The sequence below is a fragment of the Candoia aspera genome, chromosome 15, assembly GCF_035149785.1.
Source record: "Candoia aspera isolate rCanAsp1 chromosome 15, rCanAsp1.hap2, whole genome shotgun sequence".
Taxonomy (NCBI): Eukaryota; Metazoa; Chordata; class Lepidosauria; order Squamata; family Boidae; genus Candoia; species Candoia aspera.
In genome coordinates this window covers 12,309,633-12,327,375 of record NC_086167.1, presented here as the reverse complement: position 1 = coordinate 12,327,375, position 17,743 = coordinate 12,309,633, and the positions used below count along the sequence as shown (strand labels likewise).

Below are 17,743 nucleotides of genomic sequence, written 5' to 3'. Positions count from 1 at the left end.
TGGTCTTTACCAGGTTATTTTCAGGAAGAGAAGACAATGATATGAAGCTGCAGTCTACAAATCCAGATCCTCAAAACATCCAGCTGGACTAGCTCACAAAATAATTCAAGCATGCATTGATAAATCTGGGGCTTCCAAAGATAACCCTCATATTTTGTTGGAAGGGCAAAGAAGGTGAACAGTGGGACTGCAAAGTTGTCCTAAGAATTTGGGAAGGGGCTGTTTTCTAGTATAAGGATTTGGACCAACCGGAGATGCTGGCTGTTCTGTGAATGTATGTAAGGGGCATGCCTTACATACGCAGGTAAAGTACTAGCCTGTATCTACCAAAATGGAAGTGACTTGTGTGCCTTTCAACATAATAGGAGGCAGTGACCTTTCTTTTCAAGAGAAGGGAGTTGATCTGGCACCCGCTGGGGCTTTCAGAAGCTGCTACATTATCAGTTAATGCAACAAAAGGAACAGTTCAGAGTTGAAATTCAGCACAGGTAAACTGCAAGGCTATTATAAATGGTTGCAGCAGAAAGGGGACCTAATCTAAAGAAGAGGAAGAGGAAGAGGAAGAAAAAGTGGAAGAGGAGGAGGAGGAGGAGGAGGCTGTTCAAAGGAGCATGAAATCTTATTCTAAGGCAGGAAAGTCAAATCAGGAACAAAGGAAAGGCAGCCCTTTTATGAAATAAATAAATAAATAAATCAGAGATATCCATATGTAGTCAAAGGACACACTGATTACATGTAGAAAATATGTGTGGGAGCACCTCCCAGGGCATTCAAAGAAACTGGCAATCTCCAGTAACCTTCTGTCATGTTTCCTGTAGTGTCTGCTCATAATTTGGCATCATGTCCTGAGATTTGCTTTGCAGTCTTCCCCATGGCAGGCCAAGACAAGGAAACTTGTGATGTTTGACTGGACTTCAATGGTTCAAACAATACAGGACTCCTCTTTTCAATGGGGTGCTATTTTCAGCCACTAGAAGTAATATTTCCTTGAGAGTAAGCTTCAGTTGGAGGCCAGTCACACTCACGAGAAATTAAAAGACCATGGAGCATGTAATCACCAACCGTTCAACTTAAAAGGTCACCCCTGTTCTGTCACTGCAAGAAGGCCCAAAGGAGATATATTTTGTGCAATTACTGATCCTATATATGAAGCAAACCAAATGAGACAGAGGACCATTTTGGTATAGCTATTGCTTCTCTGTAGTGATTCCTTAGTTGGTAATCTACCTGCCTACCTCTTGGTTGGAAATCAGAGCACTTTCTACCTGGATCTGCTTCTGAAGACAACTCTGATGCTTCAAGCAGTGTAGAATATGGTGACCAGTTTTAGGTGGCATGCCCAGGTTTATGCATATGGTGCTAGTCTGAAAATTATCTCTCAGCTTCTGAGTTTCATTCAGAGTTCTTGAGACTTCAGAAACCACAGTTCTGTTGCAGTTCAACTGAAGCCAACAAAGAGGCCTAAAGAAGCTATAATTTGACAAGTACCCAGGGGGAAGGGAAGGGAAGGGAAGGGAAGGGAAGGGAGAGAGAGGAAGGCAAGGCAAGGTGGGGGGGGGGGAAGGGAAAGGAAGGGAAGGGGAGGGGAGATGTATTTAATTCTCCTCAACAGATGATGTTCTATGGGCTCAGAAGCTGAGCTGGTCAGGCCTGTCCTTCTTGGACAGGAGAACTCCAGAAATCCCAGGTCTGTAGGTTAGACTAATAAGTTGAAAAACATCAAAGAAGGCAACAACAAACAACTTCTATACTATTGATCAGAACCCTGCATAGACCTGTCCATGAAGTCACCAAGAATCAAGGGACTTGAAGGAGACCTTACCTTTGGGATTGCCATTGTAAAGAAATCAAACAGATGCAAGCAAGGAAGCTCAAATCATAGTTACAGTGCTGGGTGATAAGGGTAGGACAGAGGCTGATGATGGCCAAACCAAGAGAGAAAGGCTCATTTCTTCAGATCCTCCCTGAACGTTGGTCCATGAAGACAATGACACACCACTCACCCTCATACCGAGTTCAATATTTTCTCCTCCATAAACCTCCATTCCAGGATCAAGCAGGCCGATCTCACCAAAGTACTCTCTATCCACCACAAACGAGCACCCAATCATGGCTGGCGTCCTGTTGAGTCAGAGAGGGAACCAGACAGACAAAGAGAACAGCAAGGTTTTAATTAAAAAAAGAGGGAGAGATGACAAAACCTAAAAAATCAGAATGTCCAAATCTGGCCTCCAAACTTTTATGACTTTGCAGACATGGGCCAGGCGAATTTGTCAGGCTCCATAAAGAAGCACTAACTCATCACAGAACTTAACTTCACCGTCCTTGATCCCTACCTCTAAGAGTGTTACAGCATTAGAAGGCTATTACCCTCTATTTTCATGATGATTCAGTTTACTGTTTATTAGATGCTGGCTGTAAAACTTCCCTTAATGGAATTTTAATACTGCTTTCCTCAAAACTACATAAAAAGAAAGAAACCCTTCCTTACCAGGGAGGCATCAAAAAGTCTGATCAATTTGTATTGAATAAAAATAATAACAATCATCATTCTAGCCATCATTTAGAAAGCTGATAAATAGAATCAGCACCCGGGTTTATTATGGCTTATAATGACTTTCTTTTCAGGATTACCCAGCAAAAGTCTAAAACCATCGGCAAGGTAGATGCAGAGGAAAAGGTCCCTTGGCTTTTTCTTGCTCAGCTTTGGTTTGGAAATGGGGGGGGGGGAGAGAAGTAGAGAGGAGGGAAGGGAATAGGTCCCAAGGCCAGGCTTAATGCACTACTGAAATGAGGTGAATGACATCACAGTTGGGATGAATTTCTCCTGTTGCTTTCAGTTAGACTTTTCTGGATTGCATTGTGCAAGTTGGGGTTTTAGGAATGAAAGAAGCCATTGTAAGAGTATTTTTGGGAAGTTAACCAATGCCCCGTGAATGAACACAGCCAGCTATATCAAATTAAATTAATCTTGATTATGGTCACAGATCAGCATAGCTGTGCTGGTCCAGTCTTCTCAAACCTGGGTTTTCTGACAGCATCTTCAACCATCATAGCCCAGAGAGGAGCAGACCAGAGACCAAATCAGTGCTCCCTCTTCCAGTCAGACTTATCACTCTCCAGGGTTACAGCTCTCCCTGCTTGGTTGGGAGACCTCCAGGAGGTCCCCAGAGCTAACTTGGAGAAATTGGAAAGCCTCCCAGAAGAATGCAATGACAAACCACTTCTTTCTGTGGACAAGAAAACCAGATGGACTTGAGTCCATGTAGTCACCTAAAGTTGAGCTTGATCAAAGGAGACCTTTGGAGAGAGGGGGAGTGAAGCTTAAAGAGAGATTAAAAGTTATAAGTGTGCCCCCCAGACTCACTCCCTGATTTTGTCCCCAAGCCTCTGTGGGTGTCCTTTGTGGGTGTTTGTCCAATGGTCTGCAGACCACTCACAAGATAACCTCCTACCAAGAAGGCAGGATAGGCAGACCATTGAGGTCAAGCCAAACGTAACATTGGCCCTCCATTCTGGTGTATCAGCATTAGCTAGCAAAGTGCATTTCCATTACATTTCTTGCATTGCACAGTAGCCAACATTCAGCAACAATGCAAGCTGGGACTGGTGGCTGCTGGGCCAACTAAAAGCAAGTAAATATAAACAGATGCTAATAGACCCCAGAAAAATTCACATTCCCCAGTAGCTCAAGTAAGAGGAAGACCCTAAAGAACCCAGGTTTCAAAGGATGCCAAGAAAGCATTTTCCAGTGTTGTAGCACTCCTTTCCAGCTGCAGATTTCCAAAGATTGAGGGCTGGGTATTCCTCATGTCAGGCAGGCTTTGATAGCAATAGAGACAGCTGCGTTCTACCAGACTGGACTGCCTTGGCAGATCAATATCATCAATTTCAGGTGCCAAATCCTCCCCATTCCATGGCTATTTACCCTTTCCACTGGAAATGTTGGGGACAAAGCCAAGGCGACAGTAAAAAAGACCAATATTGGGTGTAGGAAAAGGAACAGGTCTGAAATAGCCCAGATGAGTGGCCAGTGTGAAACAGAAATTTACTTTTTTCAAGGTGCCGATATTTTGTTTTAATCATTCTTTTCCTAGGAAGTTGGAGGAGGGGGGAGGGAGGAAGAGAGAATGAGACAGAGAAAGAGAGATCAAACTTTGGCCAGGCTGCTTTCAGATAATCTGATGCCCTTGTCTACCAGCTTTATTAAGAACAGCAGCAGGAGCTGTCCGACACTGGAACAATACAATGGCTTCTGGTTTTGGCAGGGAAGGAGTTTTGGAAGTGATATATGCTGAATCAATACCAGCATGCATGAGAGGAGAAAGCCACTATGCGCTCGATTTGTGTACATGACTTCCAGATGTTATTCAGTGAGCATGGTTTGAAATTCTCACAGGGCTGAGGCTGCAGGATGCAAGGTTAAAATCAACAAAGGCATGAGAAAGGAACTCGAGGTTCCCTGGAGGGCAGGTGACATTGGAACTTCCCCTTGTGGTTCAAAACCTACCTGGTGGAAAGAACACACCTGCCTGAAAGGTTGGCAGCCAGTGCCAGTCAATACTGACAAGATTGGCCACATAGACCAATGGTTGAATATACTAAATAAGGGTGTGCAAAACAAGGTCCTAAATCGCAAAGCACAACCAGGGAAATAAGATTCACATAAAGTTCCATTGACCAGGTTCAGTGCCAGAAGAAATCATTTGAACCTGTGAATCTTCTGAATCTGTTTCTCCCAGATCGTTTACCTCAATGGCTAATGGCTCTTCTACCCAATAAGACTGGAACACCCATCGGGTCTTCATTTATGCTGGTTTTAATTATGGTTAAGCCTCACAGAGCCGTGAATTTGTTTTGGTCTGGCCCAGTATAGCGAAATAATAGAATACACACCAGCATATACAAGAAGTCGCAATATCCAAGCTTACGATATCAGAAGAGTTCACCGGTAGGGTCAAAGGCAGCATTGCAATGTCATGGAGTAAGGTCCACCTTTTTTAGATATGTGTCATGACAATTGCACGCATGTCCAAAAGGGCAGGCAATAGCATTGGGCCCTGCAGACACCTCCATGTGTGTCAATGTCACTACTAGAACTGCAATTGACCTGATTAAACAAGTTGGGTATTTTACCACCACCACCGCGCATGCATCCTAAGCCACTAAGGAATAGCCCATTTGATTAGCAAATTGTCCCATCAGGGCTGAAAAATCTTTTTGTGCATAGCAGTTTCCCTTCCCAGAAGGCAGCCTGCACAGCTGCATTGTGTTTTAAAAAAGAACCAAAAATGGAAAAATGAGAATTCAGCACTAAGGACAGCTCCCCTCTCCCTCCTCCTGCCTCCCCCCCCCCCCGCCCCACCATCAATGAAGAATTCAACTGCAATGTTAAGAAACAGGTTTTTCTCAAAGCTATATGGAGATGTGAGACTGGTTCTTAACAAGTCTTTCAGTAATATGCAAATAAAAAGCTGAAATCACCTAATTTGCAGAATGGGGCATGGAAAGATCATGTTTTAAGATTAAAGTGAATATAGAATGACTGGAGTTTAAAATTAACATCCTTTGGGGTATGGAATTATTCCCTTTTCCTGTTCAAATTTCTTTTTTCTAGCTCAGAGCTCGAGTGGCAGCAAAGAGGTGTATTACCCATGCTCATCAATGTTAAAGCACTACTTTACACAAATTGCAGGCATGGAACAAACTCTGGTATGGGAAGAATTTCTCATGAGATAGGTTTTAAAATGTACAGACTCTTTTTGCTAAGCCTTATGGAGAATAAGGGCTGAGAAATGTATGACTGGTTTAAACTGGTTTTGTGTTATTGGTCTGTTCCCATGACTCATTCATCCCAGACAGCTGCTAACTCAATCAAACTCCTTACTGGCCCTGCTCCAAAACTATACTCAGTTGGGTCAAATGTAGCAGTTAGTTAGCTATGTGGGGCAAAAACATCAAAAAAGGGTCAATTGCCCCTATCAATTAACCCCAAGGTTGTTAAAAACAGACCCAGTTGTACACAGGTTTAAACTAACTGAATCAGTTGTGTTGTGAGAACCCTAAAGCTAGTCGTCTGACCCATTGTGCACATCCAGTCCTCCAGGAGAAAGAGTTGGGGAGAAAGAGTGGCTAAAAAAACAAACCATGCATCTCCCTTACTGGGAGTGTGGCCTGGCATCAGCACAGAAACACTTTCCCAAAATGTATTGAATGCACAGGCAGGCCCATACCTATGACTAGCTGTTAGCCAATGGAGAATGATGTCTTGAAAATACTCTCCAGCTGCATGGGCTCATGAGATTTTTTAATTTAATGAACGTATAGGCTGCCTATATGACTCCTCGAGGCTTACAACTCAACAAGCCAACATATTAAAATAAATGCAACCAACCAGAACAGCAAAATACCAGGGTCTACCTGGAAAAAGGAGTCAGGGATTCTGCATTTCCCAAACAACACTTTTAACCCAGCAGGTAAAACAGTGCATTGCCAGAATTAGACAGATTATGAGATTTGATGGGTTACAGGTTGACTGGATCAATAGGGATAAGGCCCCTATTGAAATATGGGGTCCAAACTCATCTTGAGAATACAGAGTCTTCTTGCACTTTTTAGTTTTTCTTTTTTTCTTTTAGTTTGTTATTCAAGCTTTTCTGTACTTTGCATTTTAATTGTATTCTGAAATTTTAATAAAGTTCATATCTAGAAGACAGAGTCTTTGCTTTTTTAGACGCTCTTTCTCACAAGCTGTTTTTCTTGGAGGACTAAACAGCTAAAGGTGTTCATTGGCCGGTCTTCTAAATAACGTAAAGAAAAATAAATAAATAACCCAACCCGTTTTTCTGACACTTGGCACCCTGGTGAGGACAAATTGCAAATGTTTCCTGAAGCAGATCAAGATTAAATTCTGCATGATGGAGAAATGTAATTTCTACGTGCCTTGTGTGCGCTCAGTAATCCCATCCTCAGGTCTCCTTCCTGACTGTGAACTGACTACAGCAGCCTGGTTTTGACAGGCAGGGCATGGGGATGGATGGATCATAGGTATTATCCATTCTGACAGATTTCATCTCCTTTCATTCACTAACTTAATCTGACATTCCAAGAGGGAGGAAACATCAGCCCTGCCATCTGTCTCTTTTACTATTCCAACACAGGTAGGGTTTTTATTTCCCCGATGTCTTTACCAACAAGGAGAGAGAAAGAGAAGAAAAAGAAAATGAGATTCCAATCGGAATGAAAGGAATGGAAACCCACCTGCTCTGCTCGAAGTGGGATGGAGAAGAAAGAGGCTGGTTTTCATGGCAAGCTCATGGTGATAAATAAGCACATCCAAAAACACTTAACATGGAAGGTTTGCAGATGGCTTCATGGCCAGGTTTCCTTTGCCTCATTCTATGGCCTATCAAGCAATGGGTGAGGAATGTTGCTTGATGTAAGGAGACAAACTTCAGGGTAGATAGGGCAAAGGTTGACTGAAGAGTCTTGTCAGTCTTTAGGCCAGTCAAAAACAGCCTCAGGAATACTACTTTGTCATTGGAGGGTCCATTAACAGAACCTTGAAAGCCTGTTCAAACCTTCACTGCCCCCTTTTTAAGGACAGCAAAGTCAACATGGGGCTGGATCCTCACACTTTCTCCTTTCCCAGGATTGAGCAACTGTTTTACCTCTCCCACCTCCTTCCCAAGGCCAGGGCTACATTTCTCTACAACAATTGACCAATGGTTCCAGGGACTGTTGATAACGGAGGAATCCATTAAGAGGTCAAGTTGGAAGAGAGTCAAGTCAACTGCATCACAACTGTGCAGTTCCCCCCTAATTATAGACGACCGGTTCAAATATTGTTCTCCATAAGAGTGTAGAGTTTGGATGCACTTTCCATACCTGTCAGAGGCCATTGTCTCCCACCCCTGGGGGCATCTAAAAGCCTCAGCCCACCCATGCATTCTTGGAGGGGGGATGTATGATGAGTTGGCTTCTTGTCCATATCTCACCCAGGGCCACAACTGGGGTGCAAGCGGTTCATGTGCCCCAGGCACCGCGCTGGTGGGGGGCGCCAAAATGAGTACACGGGGAGGGGAGGCAAAATGGGTGCAGAATCCATGCTTGCCCCGGGTGACACAGACCCTAGTTGCGGGACTGACCTCACCTGCCATTTACTGTTGGAGATAGCCATTGCTTTTGCTGCGCTGCCTCCATTACCTCCCCTGAGATGGAGAAAAAAAGGGGTTGTTGGATATTGGCAATAAAGGATTTTAGAGGAGAAAATACCCTTTGGTAGCAACAGTGCTGACCCCTCCTTCCTTCCGTTTTTCCACAGAATATACTGGAGACAGCTGATGGTAAAGCAGGAAGAGGGAAGGATACATACTTTCACATAAGGATGGAGAAACCTATCAAACCAGTTCCCAATGGGTGGCTCCCCCCACCTCATCCCACTGCAAATGGGATCTATCTGATTTCCACATCTGTGATTTTTTTTTTAAAGTATGGGCATTTGCATGCCTTCTCCCTGAAGTCTATGGCAGGGGGTACATCCTATCATCTATCTATCTATCTATCTATCTATCTATCTATCTATCTATCTATCTATCTATCTCTATCTATCTATCTATCTATCTATCTATCTCTATCTATCTATCTATCTATCTCTATCTATCTATCTATCTATCTATCTATCTATCTATCTATCTATCTATCTCTTTCCACATGTCACAAAATTCTGAAGCAAGCTGGTGGTTAACTGCGTTCCAACTGAGCCGCCATCGATTTGGGAAATGCAAATGGACTGAGTCTGCAAGAAAATAGGAGCCAAGCACAGTCCCCCCCCCCCCAGACAACCTCTCACCTCCCCCCCCCCCCGCCATTGCTGGAATCAATAACAAAAAGAGAGAGAATGCAAATGGAGAAAACGAAATAACAGCCTGTGCTTTGAAAAGGGAAAAGAGCAAATTGGGTTAGGTTTATCAAGGAACATTAAGATTTCTACATACCGAGTTTCACAAAGAGTCAAAGGTTCCTGATAAGGACCAAGGCCTGCTCATAGGTAAATAAAGTTTATTTAATGCCATCATGTCCCTCTGCTTGGCAGTGATAAGAGGAAAGGTGCGACTAAGACTCTATCTGCATCATTTAGGAAGATTTGCCAGGTTGAGGGGGGTGGCTTTGAGAGGAAAAAGCAGGCCTGCTAGTGGCAGAATACCTGCCCTACGTAGAGGAGCAGAAAAAACTTGAGTTGCCTATCAATGTCTCCAAGGCCGGTTGCAACCTTTGGCTTCATTTCCACCACCCACTGCAAACGATGTCTCCCAAAACCCAAGTCATCTTCGTCTCCCTCAACAGCTATAAAGAAAGAGTTATGGAGTGGAGAAGAGATAGGAATTTCAACAGGGGCCTTTCCTATATATATCATCGGGCATGGCCCCTAGGAGGTAACAGCCCCTCAAAGCAATTGCATGGAAGAATAATCAATTTCCTAAGAAACAAAGTTCCCCCATCTTAGGGTCCCATGTGACCTCTAAGCCTTTTTCATGCTGCATCTCTAACCTTGAATGGCAGAAGGGAAAAAAGAAAAGAAAAATTAGCAATGGAGCTTCTTAATATTTGGAGGAAGGAGATGAACTAATCTCCAGGATAAGCCCTAAAATAGGCTTCACACACATATGGTAAACAAAGCAAAATTCCAAGCCCAGTCAACTGAAAAATAAATAAGGGGGAAATATGGAAAGCCCATATAAATTAGCCCCACCCACACAGCATCATCTCTCCTCCCACAGATGTCTTTGTCCATCTTTGTCTGGGCTTCCATGGCCAACCAAAGGTCAAGCTCAGAATCATGGCTGAACCCAACATGGCCACTTTGTTTTCATGGCCCACCACATCATCTTCTCTCACGGCACCTGCTTTGAAAATCACCCAGAAACAGCTATAAAATTATCCTTTTTGCAGAGATTCACCTGATGGGTGCAGACTCATCTCCTCTGTCCAGCCAGTCCTGAGGTGGGATGATATACATGCACCAGAGTCCCCAATTGTAGCCATGAGCAGCATTGGCATACTGTTGCACTTCAAAAGTATTGTACTTGATGTTGTCTATAGCTGGGAGGACAATCCGTTTGCGCTCCTCTTTAATCCGTGTCAGGGCTGGCTCTACCCTGTAGACAATCAAGATGGTTGGTTGGTTTGTTTAGACAAAAATATTTAGTACAGTTTAGAGGCTGCCCAGCTCCTTATGATTCTCAGTGGCTTATATTGGAAAAAAAAAAGCAGGAACAATTAAAAATAAATAAATAAAAAGATGGATCATAGGCCTCCAGAAGAGAAAGGCTATATAACAATCAGAACATCCTACAGGGACTCACCTACCAGCTGGCTGCAAGGCCTGGGAAAACAGCCAAGTTTCCTTGATATCCCCATTTTATTGTTATGTATTTACGAAAGAATATACGAAATCTATTATCTATAATGGAAGAATCATGCCACAGGGACAGATAAACAACCAATCTGAAATATCATAGGATCAATATGGTCCAAGACGTTTATGATATTAGAAGATATTTTATATCTGTTTTCCAGTCCAAACCTACATGTATCTATTGAACTTTAACTGAAAAGCATTTGGTTAATACATTCAAGCCATAAAAAAGTCTGTAGATGATGAACAGTAGATTAAATGAGAACAGCCGAGTTTTTGATGACTTGCTCAACGTTATCAGGGTGGGAGGCAAATGGATCTTTGGGGGACATGGCTCCAGAGGGTAGGCACTGTAATGGAGGAAAATATTGTTGAAGAAGACACTACAATGAACAGGACCACAGCAATGAATATTAAGGCTGTGGCTGCTTCAGACATGGTCCCCCCCCCCACCTTTTTTGGATCTCACACATCTGGATAAGCCTGAAAAGAAAGGGAGCCACTACTTGAAGAATTATGATAATGCCTTAGAGCAGTGTTTCTCAACCTCAGCAACTTTAAGATGTGTGGACTTCAATTCCCAGAACTCCCCAGTCACCATGCTGGCTGGGGAATTCTGGGAGCTGAAGTCCACACATCTTAAAGTTGCTGAGGTTGAGAAACACCGCCTTAGAGCAGCAACTTCTTTTTCCAAGCTCATGCAGATGTGGGAGACAATGCTTCAACAGCAGAGAGGGGCTGTGGCCATGCTTGCATGAGTTCTAGAGTCCTTCTTCTGAATAAGTTCCAGAACACACACACTCTAATGAATATGCTTACAAATAACTCCAACCTGTAGGATCTAAACTTGCTTAATTTTATCTCCTACATCATGCAGAAAAGAACCATCTCTTTGGGTTATTTTTCCTATGGATGGGAGTGGGTTCTTCATGGCACACAATTCCAAAGAAGGCCAATTTGTGGACTCTAAAGGTCATCCCCATGGCTTAGAGGAGGGCTGCAAAAAGATTCCAGAACTTCAGAGTGGACAAACCCTTGTTTTTGTATTTGGGAGTGGGGGTGTTATGGTGGGTTTCAGTGAACAAAGTGCTTTAAGCCTTGTAGAAATTGAAGCTCCCGTTTCATCCCTTCAGTCTCCTGAACCCCACTCAAGAGAGGCCATGCTTTTGCAGTGTGGCCCTCAAGCCATTAGAACTTACACATCTCTGGGCCTTGAGAACTCATCTTTTTAAACTCTCCACCAATCCACTTCCTGCTATTCAGGCCAGACTAGAGTTATGGAGACTTCCCACCTTCAAAGCAAATCAACCATCTTCTCCTAGGTCTACCAACAACGTACATGTCTTCCTCCATGCTCTGTGCAATGCCTGTAGAAACAGACCCATCCACAAGCACACATAATCAGTTCCTATTCTGCCTAGACTATCAAGTCCCTGAATCCCAAAGCAATTGATACAGGGGGAAAAGGGAAGCCCTTAGCTTCTGCGATTCTTGTGTTACTTGGGCGCAGTGAGGAGAGAAGTCACCTTGGGCTCCTTAATTGCCAAGTGACAGCTCCCTGAAGGAAAAAGCCACAGGCAGTTGTCAGAGATGCCACGAGAAGGGGAGGAATGCTTTCGATCATTATTGCAGAAATATAGTTCACAGAGAGTTGCGGCGAACTGCGGGGAGGCAGCAGCCGTGATGGACATCTCCCCTGCCAAGTTCAGCTAATTTACATGGAACAGAGGTATCCAAGATACGCTAATAAGAATGAGGTGCTTTTACCTTTGAACTCCATGGCCTTCAAGCAACCTGGGTGGTTAAGCAATTCTCAGAATAAAGATACCAAACTTTCAACCAATCTCAGCCTTCCCAGGTAGACCAGACAGGAAACTCAACTCGATGAGCTAATTCTACTTTTGCTTCGATTGGTAATTCTACTTTATAGTTTATTTATTTCGTGTGGCACAGCAGAAATCAGTGTTATTGCATAAGAGTTCACAGAACGATATATAAAATGTGTATCAAATATAAAACACTGGGGCAGTAGATTATTTTAAAAACATGCAATACGAATAATGAGTAGAATTATAAATAGAATTAAGGTGGACCTACTTTATAGTAAGGCTCCATTAACAGAATCTTGCAAGTCTGAAAGTACAAATCTCCCTTCTACAAATGTCTCTTTTACAGCCTGGGAAGCTAGGGAGGGTCCCTTCTGAGCCTCTTGCCCTGCCCACTATTCAGCTGTCAGCTATGCCTTCTCTATCTGACCATTCCCTAGGCAGCATCTCTTCATCCCGTCTCCCAAGGTCTTTCCCACATACCATTAAATCATCCTCCCCTTCAGACTCATTCCCCCCCTCTCCTTTACAGCCTGAGAAACTAGGGAGGGTCCCTTCTGAGCCTCTTGCCCTGCCCACTATCCAGCTGCAGGCTATGCCCTCTCTTATCTGACTGGTCCCTAGGCAGCATCTCTTCTCCCTCCCCCTGTCTCCCAAGGTCATTCCCACATACCATTGCACCCAATTACCAAAAGTGGACAATTTTTCTCATTGAAAACCACCTTCTCCTCCTCCTTCCCCTCCTTCGTCTACTTCTCCAAGGATGGGATGGGAATGCTTTCCCACCCTCCAATGGTTACAAGAAGAGTGGCCAGTTACTCAGATACAGGAAGGCTGAAATAGTCACCCTCTTGGGGGGAAGATCTGCTGATCATATTCCTTTCTTTTTTAGAGGCAAAGAACTACCTAGGTCAGGTTAACACCCCTATTTTTGGCCTCAGTTTTATGGAAAGAACAATGGGTGTGATTTGCCACTGAATCTGAGCAGTGTGATCGTGGAAGATTTGGTTCATGGGATAAAAAAAAATAGGCTTGGGGATACGTTCCGGTCCAGGCTGGCCTTCTTTGATCTACGATACAGCAGTTGTTCATAACAGTTGGGAAGAAGCTGGGGATAGAGCTTGTAACTCAGGTATCAATATTTCTGTACCCCCTGTTTGAAATGTTTCTCACTGCAGTGGGAAGCTGGGATTAGCACTAGTCCACACTTGTCAAGTTCAGCTCAATTTTCATTTTAATACCAGGCCTTTCCTGCACTGAATGGCCATGCAGGTGTCTCCTGTTGAGATAGAAAAGGGAAAAAAAATGTTCAAATCCTTTATCAGAAGATAAATCTTAGATGCCCAGTAGAGCTGCCATATTGGATATCACTGAACCGTTCCTTGTCTTTTTTGTTATAACAGCTGAATGTAGCCCTTTTAGGCCAGAAAACGTGTCCTCCTCTTCACATGCTTTACATAGCTCCATAGCAACAGTGTAAATATTCTGCTTCTCTTCATGCAGTTTCCTATACAAAAGGAATCTGTTTTCACTATAGGGAGAAGAGGATTCCATGTTGATCTCTTTCTACTTCTACAGCTTTTCCCCTTTTCAAAGAGCAGGGAAAAAAAGAAAGAAGTTTGAACAAAGGTTAGAGAAGTATTCACTTTCAGCAGGGCAAAACGGATTAAGAAAGGAAAGAACGGTGAAGGTTTTTTTCAAGCAAAAACTTAGGGAACAAATTCAAATGCATCAAGGTAATGGTATGGCTTGACAAGAGTACAAGTGAAAGGCATCTAGGGAGTCTAGCAGACCGCAAGCTAAACACTGAGTCACATTGTCAGGAGGCTGCTGAAAGGATGAATTCTAGGCTGTATTTATGGAAAATATAGTGTCGGCCTCGCGGGGCAAACCAGACGGGAATCACAACCAGATGAGCTAATTCTACTTTATTGTAAAGCTACATTGACAGAATCTTGCAAGTCTGACAGTACAATCCTCTTGCCATCTCCTTTACAGCCCGAGAAACTAGGGAGGATCCCTTCTGAGCCTCTTGCCCTGCCCACTATCCAGCTGCGGGCTAGGCTGTCTCTTATCTGACCGTTCCCTAGGTGGCATCTTTTGGCCCAGTTTCCCAAGGTCTTTCCCACATACCATCACACACCCTCCCTTTCAGACTCATCCCTCCCATCTCCTTTACAGCCTGAGAAACAAGGGAGGGTCCCTTCTGAGCCTCTTGCCCCACCCATTATCCAGCTGCGGGCTAGGCTGTCTCTTATCTGACCGTTCCCTAGGCAGTGTCTCTTCACCCAGTCTCCCAAGGCCTTTCCCGCATACCATTATATATAACACGCAAAACAGGAAAGCAAAATGGGGCACTTTATTGGCTGAATATGACCAGAAGACACTATCTCAGTCTAGGCTTTGCCATGTAGAAACTGACAAGGTGAACTTGCGGAGAAGCGAGTCAAGGAAGTCAGTGTTAGGACCTACAGTTCAAGCCCTCCAGGGGAAAGTTAAAGAAAATAGTTACACTGGAGGAGAAAGGATGAAGTACAGTATGATTAGATGTAGTGGGAAGAAGGAATAACCACAACCACAACCACAACCAAGGAGCAGGAGGAAGGGCCACAACCAAGACAACAGTCTGATAACAGAAATCTGAGTCTGGGGCAGAATTGTAATCTGAGGAAGCGTCTCAGGAGAGCCCCTCCCTAGTTCTCACAAAGATAAAAGAAAGAAAAGGGGAAACACATTCAGACTTGCCAGATTCTGTTACTGTAACCTTTTAATAAAGGTAGTATTCATTTGTGTCTCTTTGGTTTCCAGGTTTGGTCTACCTTGGAGGGCTGACATTAGCATGACCTGAAGAGATGGCTCTTAAAATAAGCTAATTTGTTTTCTGTTGCTCCAGAGACACACACTTCTGGCCCTCCTGCCTTCTTTTCACCAGGCTGGGCTTACTTCACACATTTAACCTTGTTACCAAGTTAACCCATTCTCCAGGTTCTTAAAATACACCAACCAAATGGTCCGGTTTGCACTACATGCTGAGCCACCCAAAAAATGAAACCAAGGCTAACACTAGTCAGGTTTAGCCCACAGCCCAAATGCATCTTCCAGATCTGTAATTGCCCTGGTCCAGCATGTTGTACGGTGTTCCTTTTTCTAAATTATGCATTGAGCAACGTCATGCTGTGTTCTAAAAACTTCTTCAAAACAACCAGCTGCATCTGAACACCTTCATTCCGAGTTCTTTGGTAGCTGGAGCTGTGAAATTTCACAGATACAAAAATGGCAACAGAAAGTCCCTTGGGTCTGGGGAACGAGTGAGATCATTCTTCTATTTTCAGTCAGAAGCAAAATGATAAAAGAGAAGCCAAGGAGAAGCAACAGCACAATTTTAAGATTGGGGGGCGGGGGTTGGGCAGAGGAATTTCACTGTACCAAATTCTATTTTCTTGACATAACCATGAACAGAAATTATCTGGGCATTGACTTATTGACTGCTGAAGGACAGTTCAACAGTGAAACCAGTTACGTGGAGATGTAATGAGTTCCCCACCATTGAATATGTCCAAACACAACCACATGTTGGAGCAGTTTTAATTGGGACTTACTCAGGTACAGAGCAGGGAACTCAACTCTACTGCTGTCATAATTATTATTGAGGAGTCCTTGGTGCTCTCTGAGCCTTGTTGTTTTCCTGCAGACATTTCATTGCCAGACCAGGCAACACCTTCAGTGCGACGAACTTGCACTGAACTTGCACTGAAGATGTTGCCTAGTCTGGCAATGAAATGTCTGCAAGAAAACAACAAGGCTCAGAGAGCACCAAGGACGCCACAGTTCAACCCTGAGCTACACATATTCTCTTTGATAGTTGTTGTTGTTGTTGTTGTTATTATTATTATTATTATCAGTAGTAGTGCTACCATTTTGTTAGATTTGTATCTTGCTTGCTCTCCAAGACCTGAAGTAGCTTACATGGGGTTCTGCTTTTATTTTACTCCTACAACAACATTCCTGTAAGGTAGGTTGGGTTAAGAGAGAGAAAGAGTTAACCTAGTTAGTTTCCATGGCTGAAAGGGGGCAAGTACCTGGGCTTCTGAGTCCTCATCCAACCATACCCCCAGAGGTCCATATGTCTCCTATCCTGCTGACATTTCAAAAGTCTTTGAAGATCCGAGTATTGTCCCAGGCCTGGTGGGTAGGCTGAGTGTTGAGTCCCTGAAAGTTGTGTTTGTCTGTGTTTTAATACTGTATGTTTTTTTCAGGATGTGCATGGTTCCTTTCTCTCAGTTTAATGGTCGTTTCTTACTTTTAGACTGCAAGTCCCCTAGAGCCATCTGGAATTGGGTGGCCTCTAAATTTAACAAAGTAAAAATAAAAATAAATCAATGCACCACACTGGTTCTCGCCATATGCTTCAAGGACCTCTTCCAACTCTGTAATTCTGTAAGTTTCAGCACCAAATTCCAAGCACTCCATCTAGAACAGGCATGTTCAAGCATAGACAGAGATATCTGCTGGGGGGAGCCCATCAAATGAGGAAAGCATTGTTCCATTGTGTTCACTTGAAAGGGGTGGAGTTCGTACCACAACACACGATGCTGCTTTCAACCTTTTGCCCAAAGCTTCAGATCTTGAGACTCCTCTGAGGATCAACCACAACATTATTCCAGCAAATCAGCACTTGGTGCTCTGAACTTTTCAAGTGGGCTTCCCACTTTGAGTAAGCAAATACTGAATTGCTCAGGCTAAGGGGAGCCCCAGTAAATCTCATCCTCCTCAATCCCACTTTCCAGGGCAGTGAGTTACATTAATTTTTTTTTTTTTACCAAGAGCACCTCATAGATGTGCTCACAAAACAGCTAACCTGAAAGAAGTCTGTGTATTCACAAAGTGTCCACATGATGGACATGGCCAGTCCTGAACATCCATTACTGGCAGGCAAATATTTGATGACATGGGAAGCTTGAACAAGATTGTCTTTAATAGGCATGAAATTATCAAGAAAGAGAGCATTAGCAGAGTCTGAAGATATCATTTCAAACAACACCATCACAAAACTGTCAGTGCAGAACCATCTCAAGGTATTTTGATTGCCCATTAGAGAAAATTTCTGTTGGTTTGCTTTGTTTATCCAACAGTCTAATGAATTTCTTATTCAAAAATACTTTCTGTCCTAAAGCTCAATCTCAAAATCTACTTCTGAGTTACATTAATGGTATTTTTTTTAACATCTCTTAAATAAGCTTTTTGGGAGGGGGGGGTTGGATTTATTTTAGTTGTAGGCCAGCATAAAACAAGAAACATGACAACCATTCCAAAAAGAGGAGTGGGAGGAATAAAATATTGTATTTGTAAGATAAAATAGAAGGTTACCAGCATAAAATTACAAAATATAAAATGTAGGACCAGGGAATAATCTATATAATTGCAATACGCAGCAGAAAGGCTAGAAACTAGAGAAATAAGCTAGAGAAATAAGCTACCCAACAATATATTCCTTTGAATG

At 43.3% G+C, this 17,743-nt stretch overlaps 1 protein-coding gene across 1 annotated transcript in view; it reads right to left on the bottom strand.

Annotated features, from left to right (window-relative positions):
- The window catches only part of GALNT9 (polypeptide N-acetylgalactosaminyltransferase 9), a 109,193-nt gene that overhangs the window by 33,450 nt on the left and 58,000 nt on the right, over positions 1 to 17,743 (bottom strand). Inside the window, exons 5-6 of the mRNA XM_063315896.1 lie at positions 9,960 to 10,157; positions 2,004 to 2,121 (exon numbers count right to left, since the gene is read on the bottom strand). Coding sequence (XP_063171966.1) covers positions 2,004 to 2,121; positions 9,960 to 10,157 — 316 coding nt within the window. The remainder of the gene's footprint in view (positions 1 to 2,003; positions 2,122 to 9,959; positions 10,158 to 17,743) is intronic.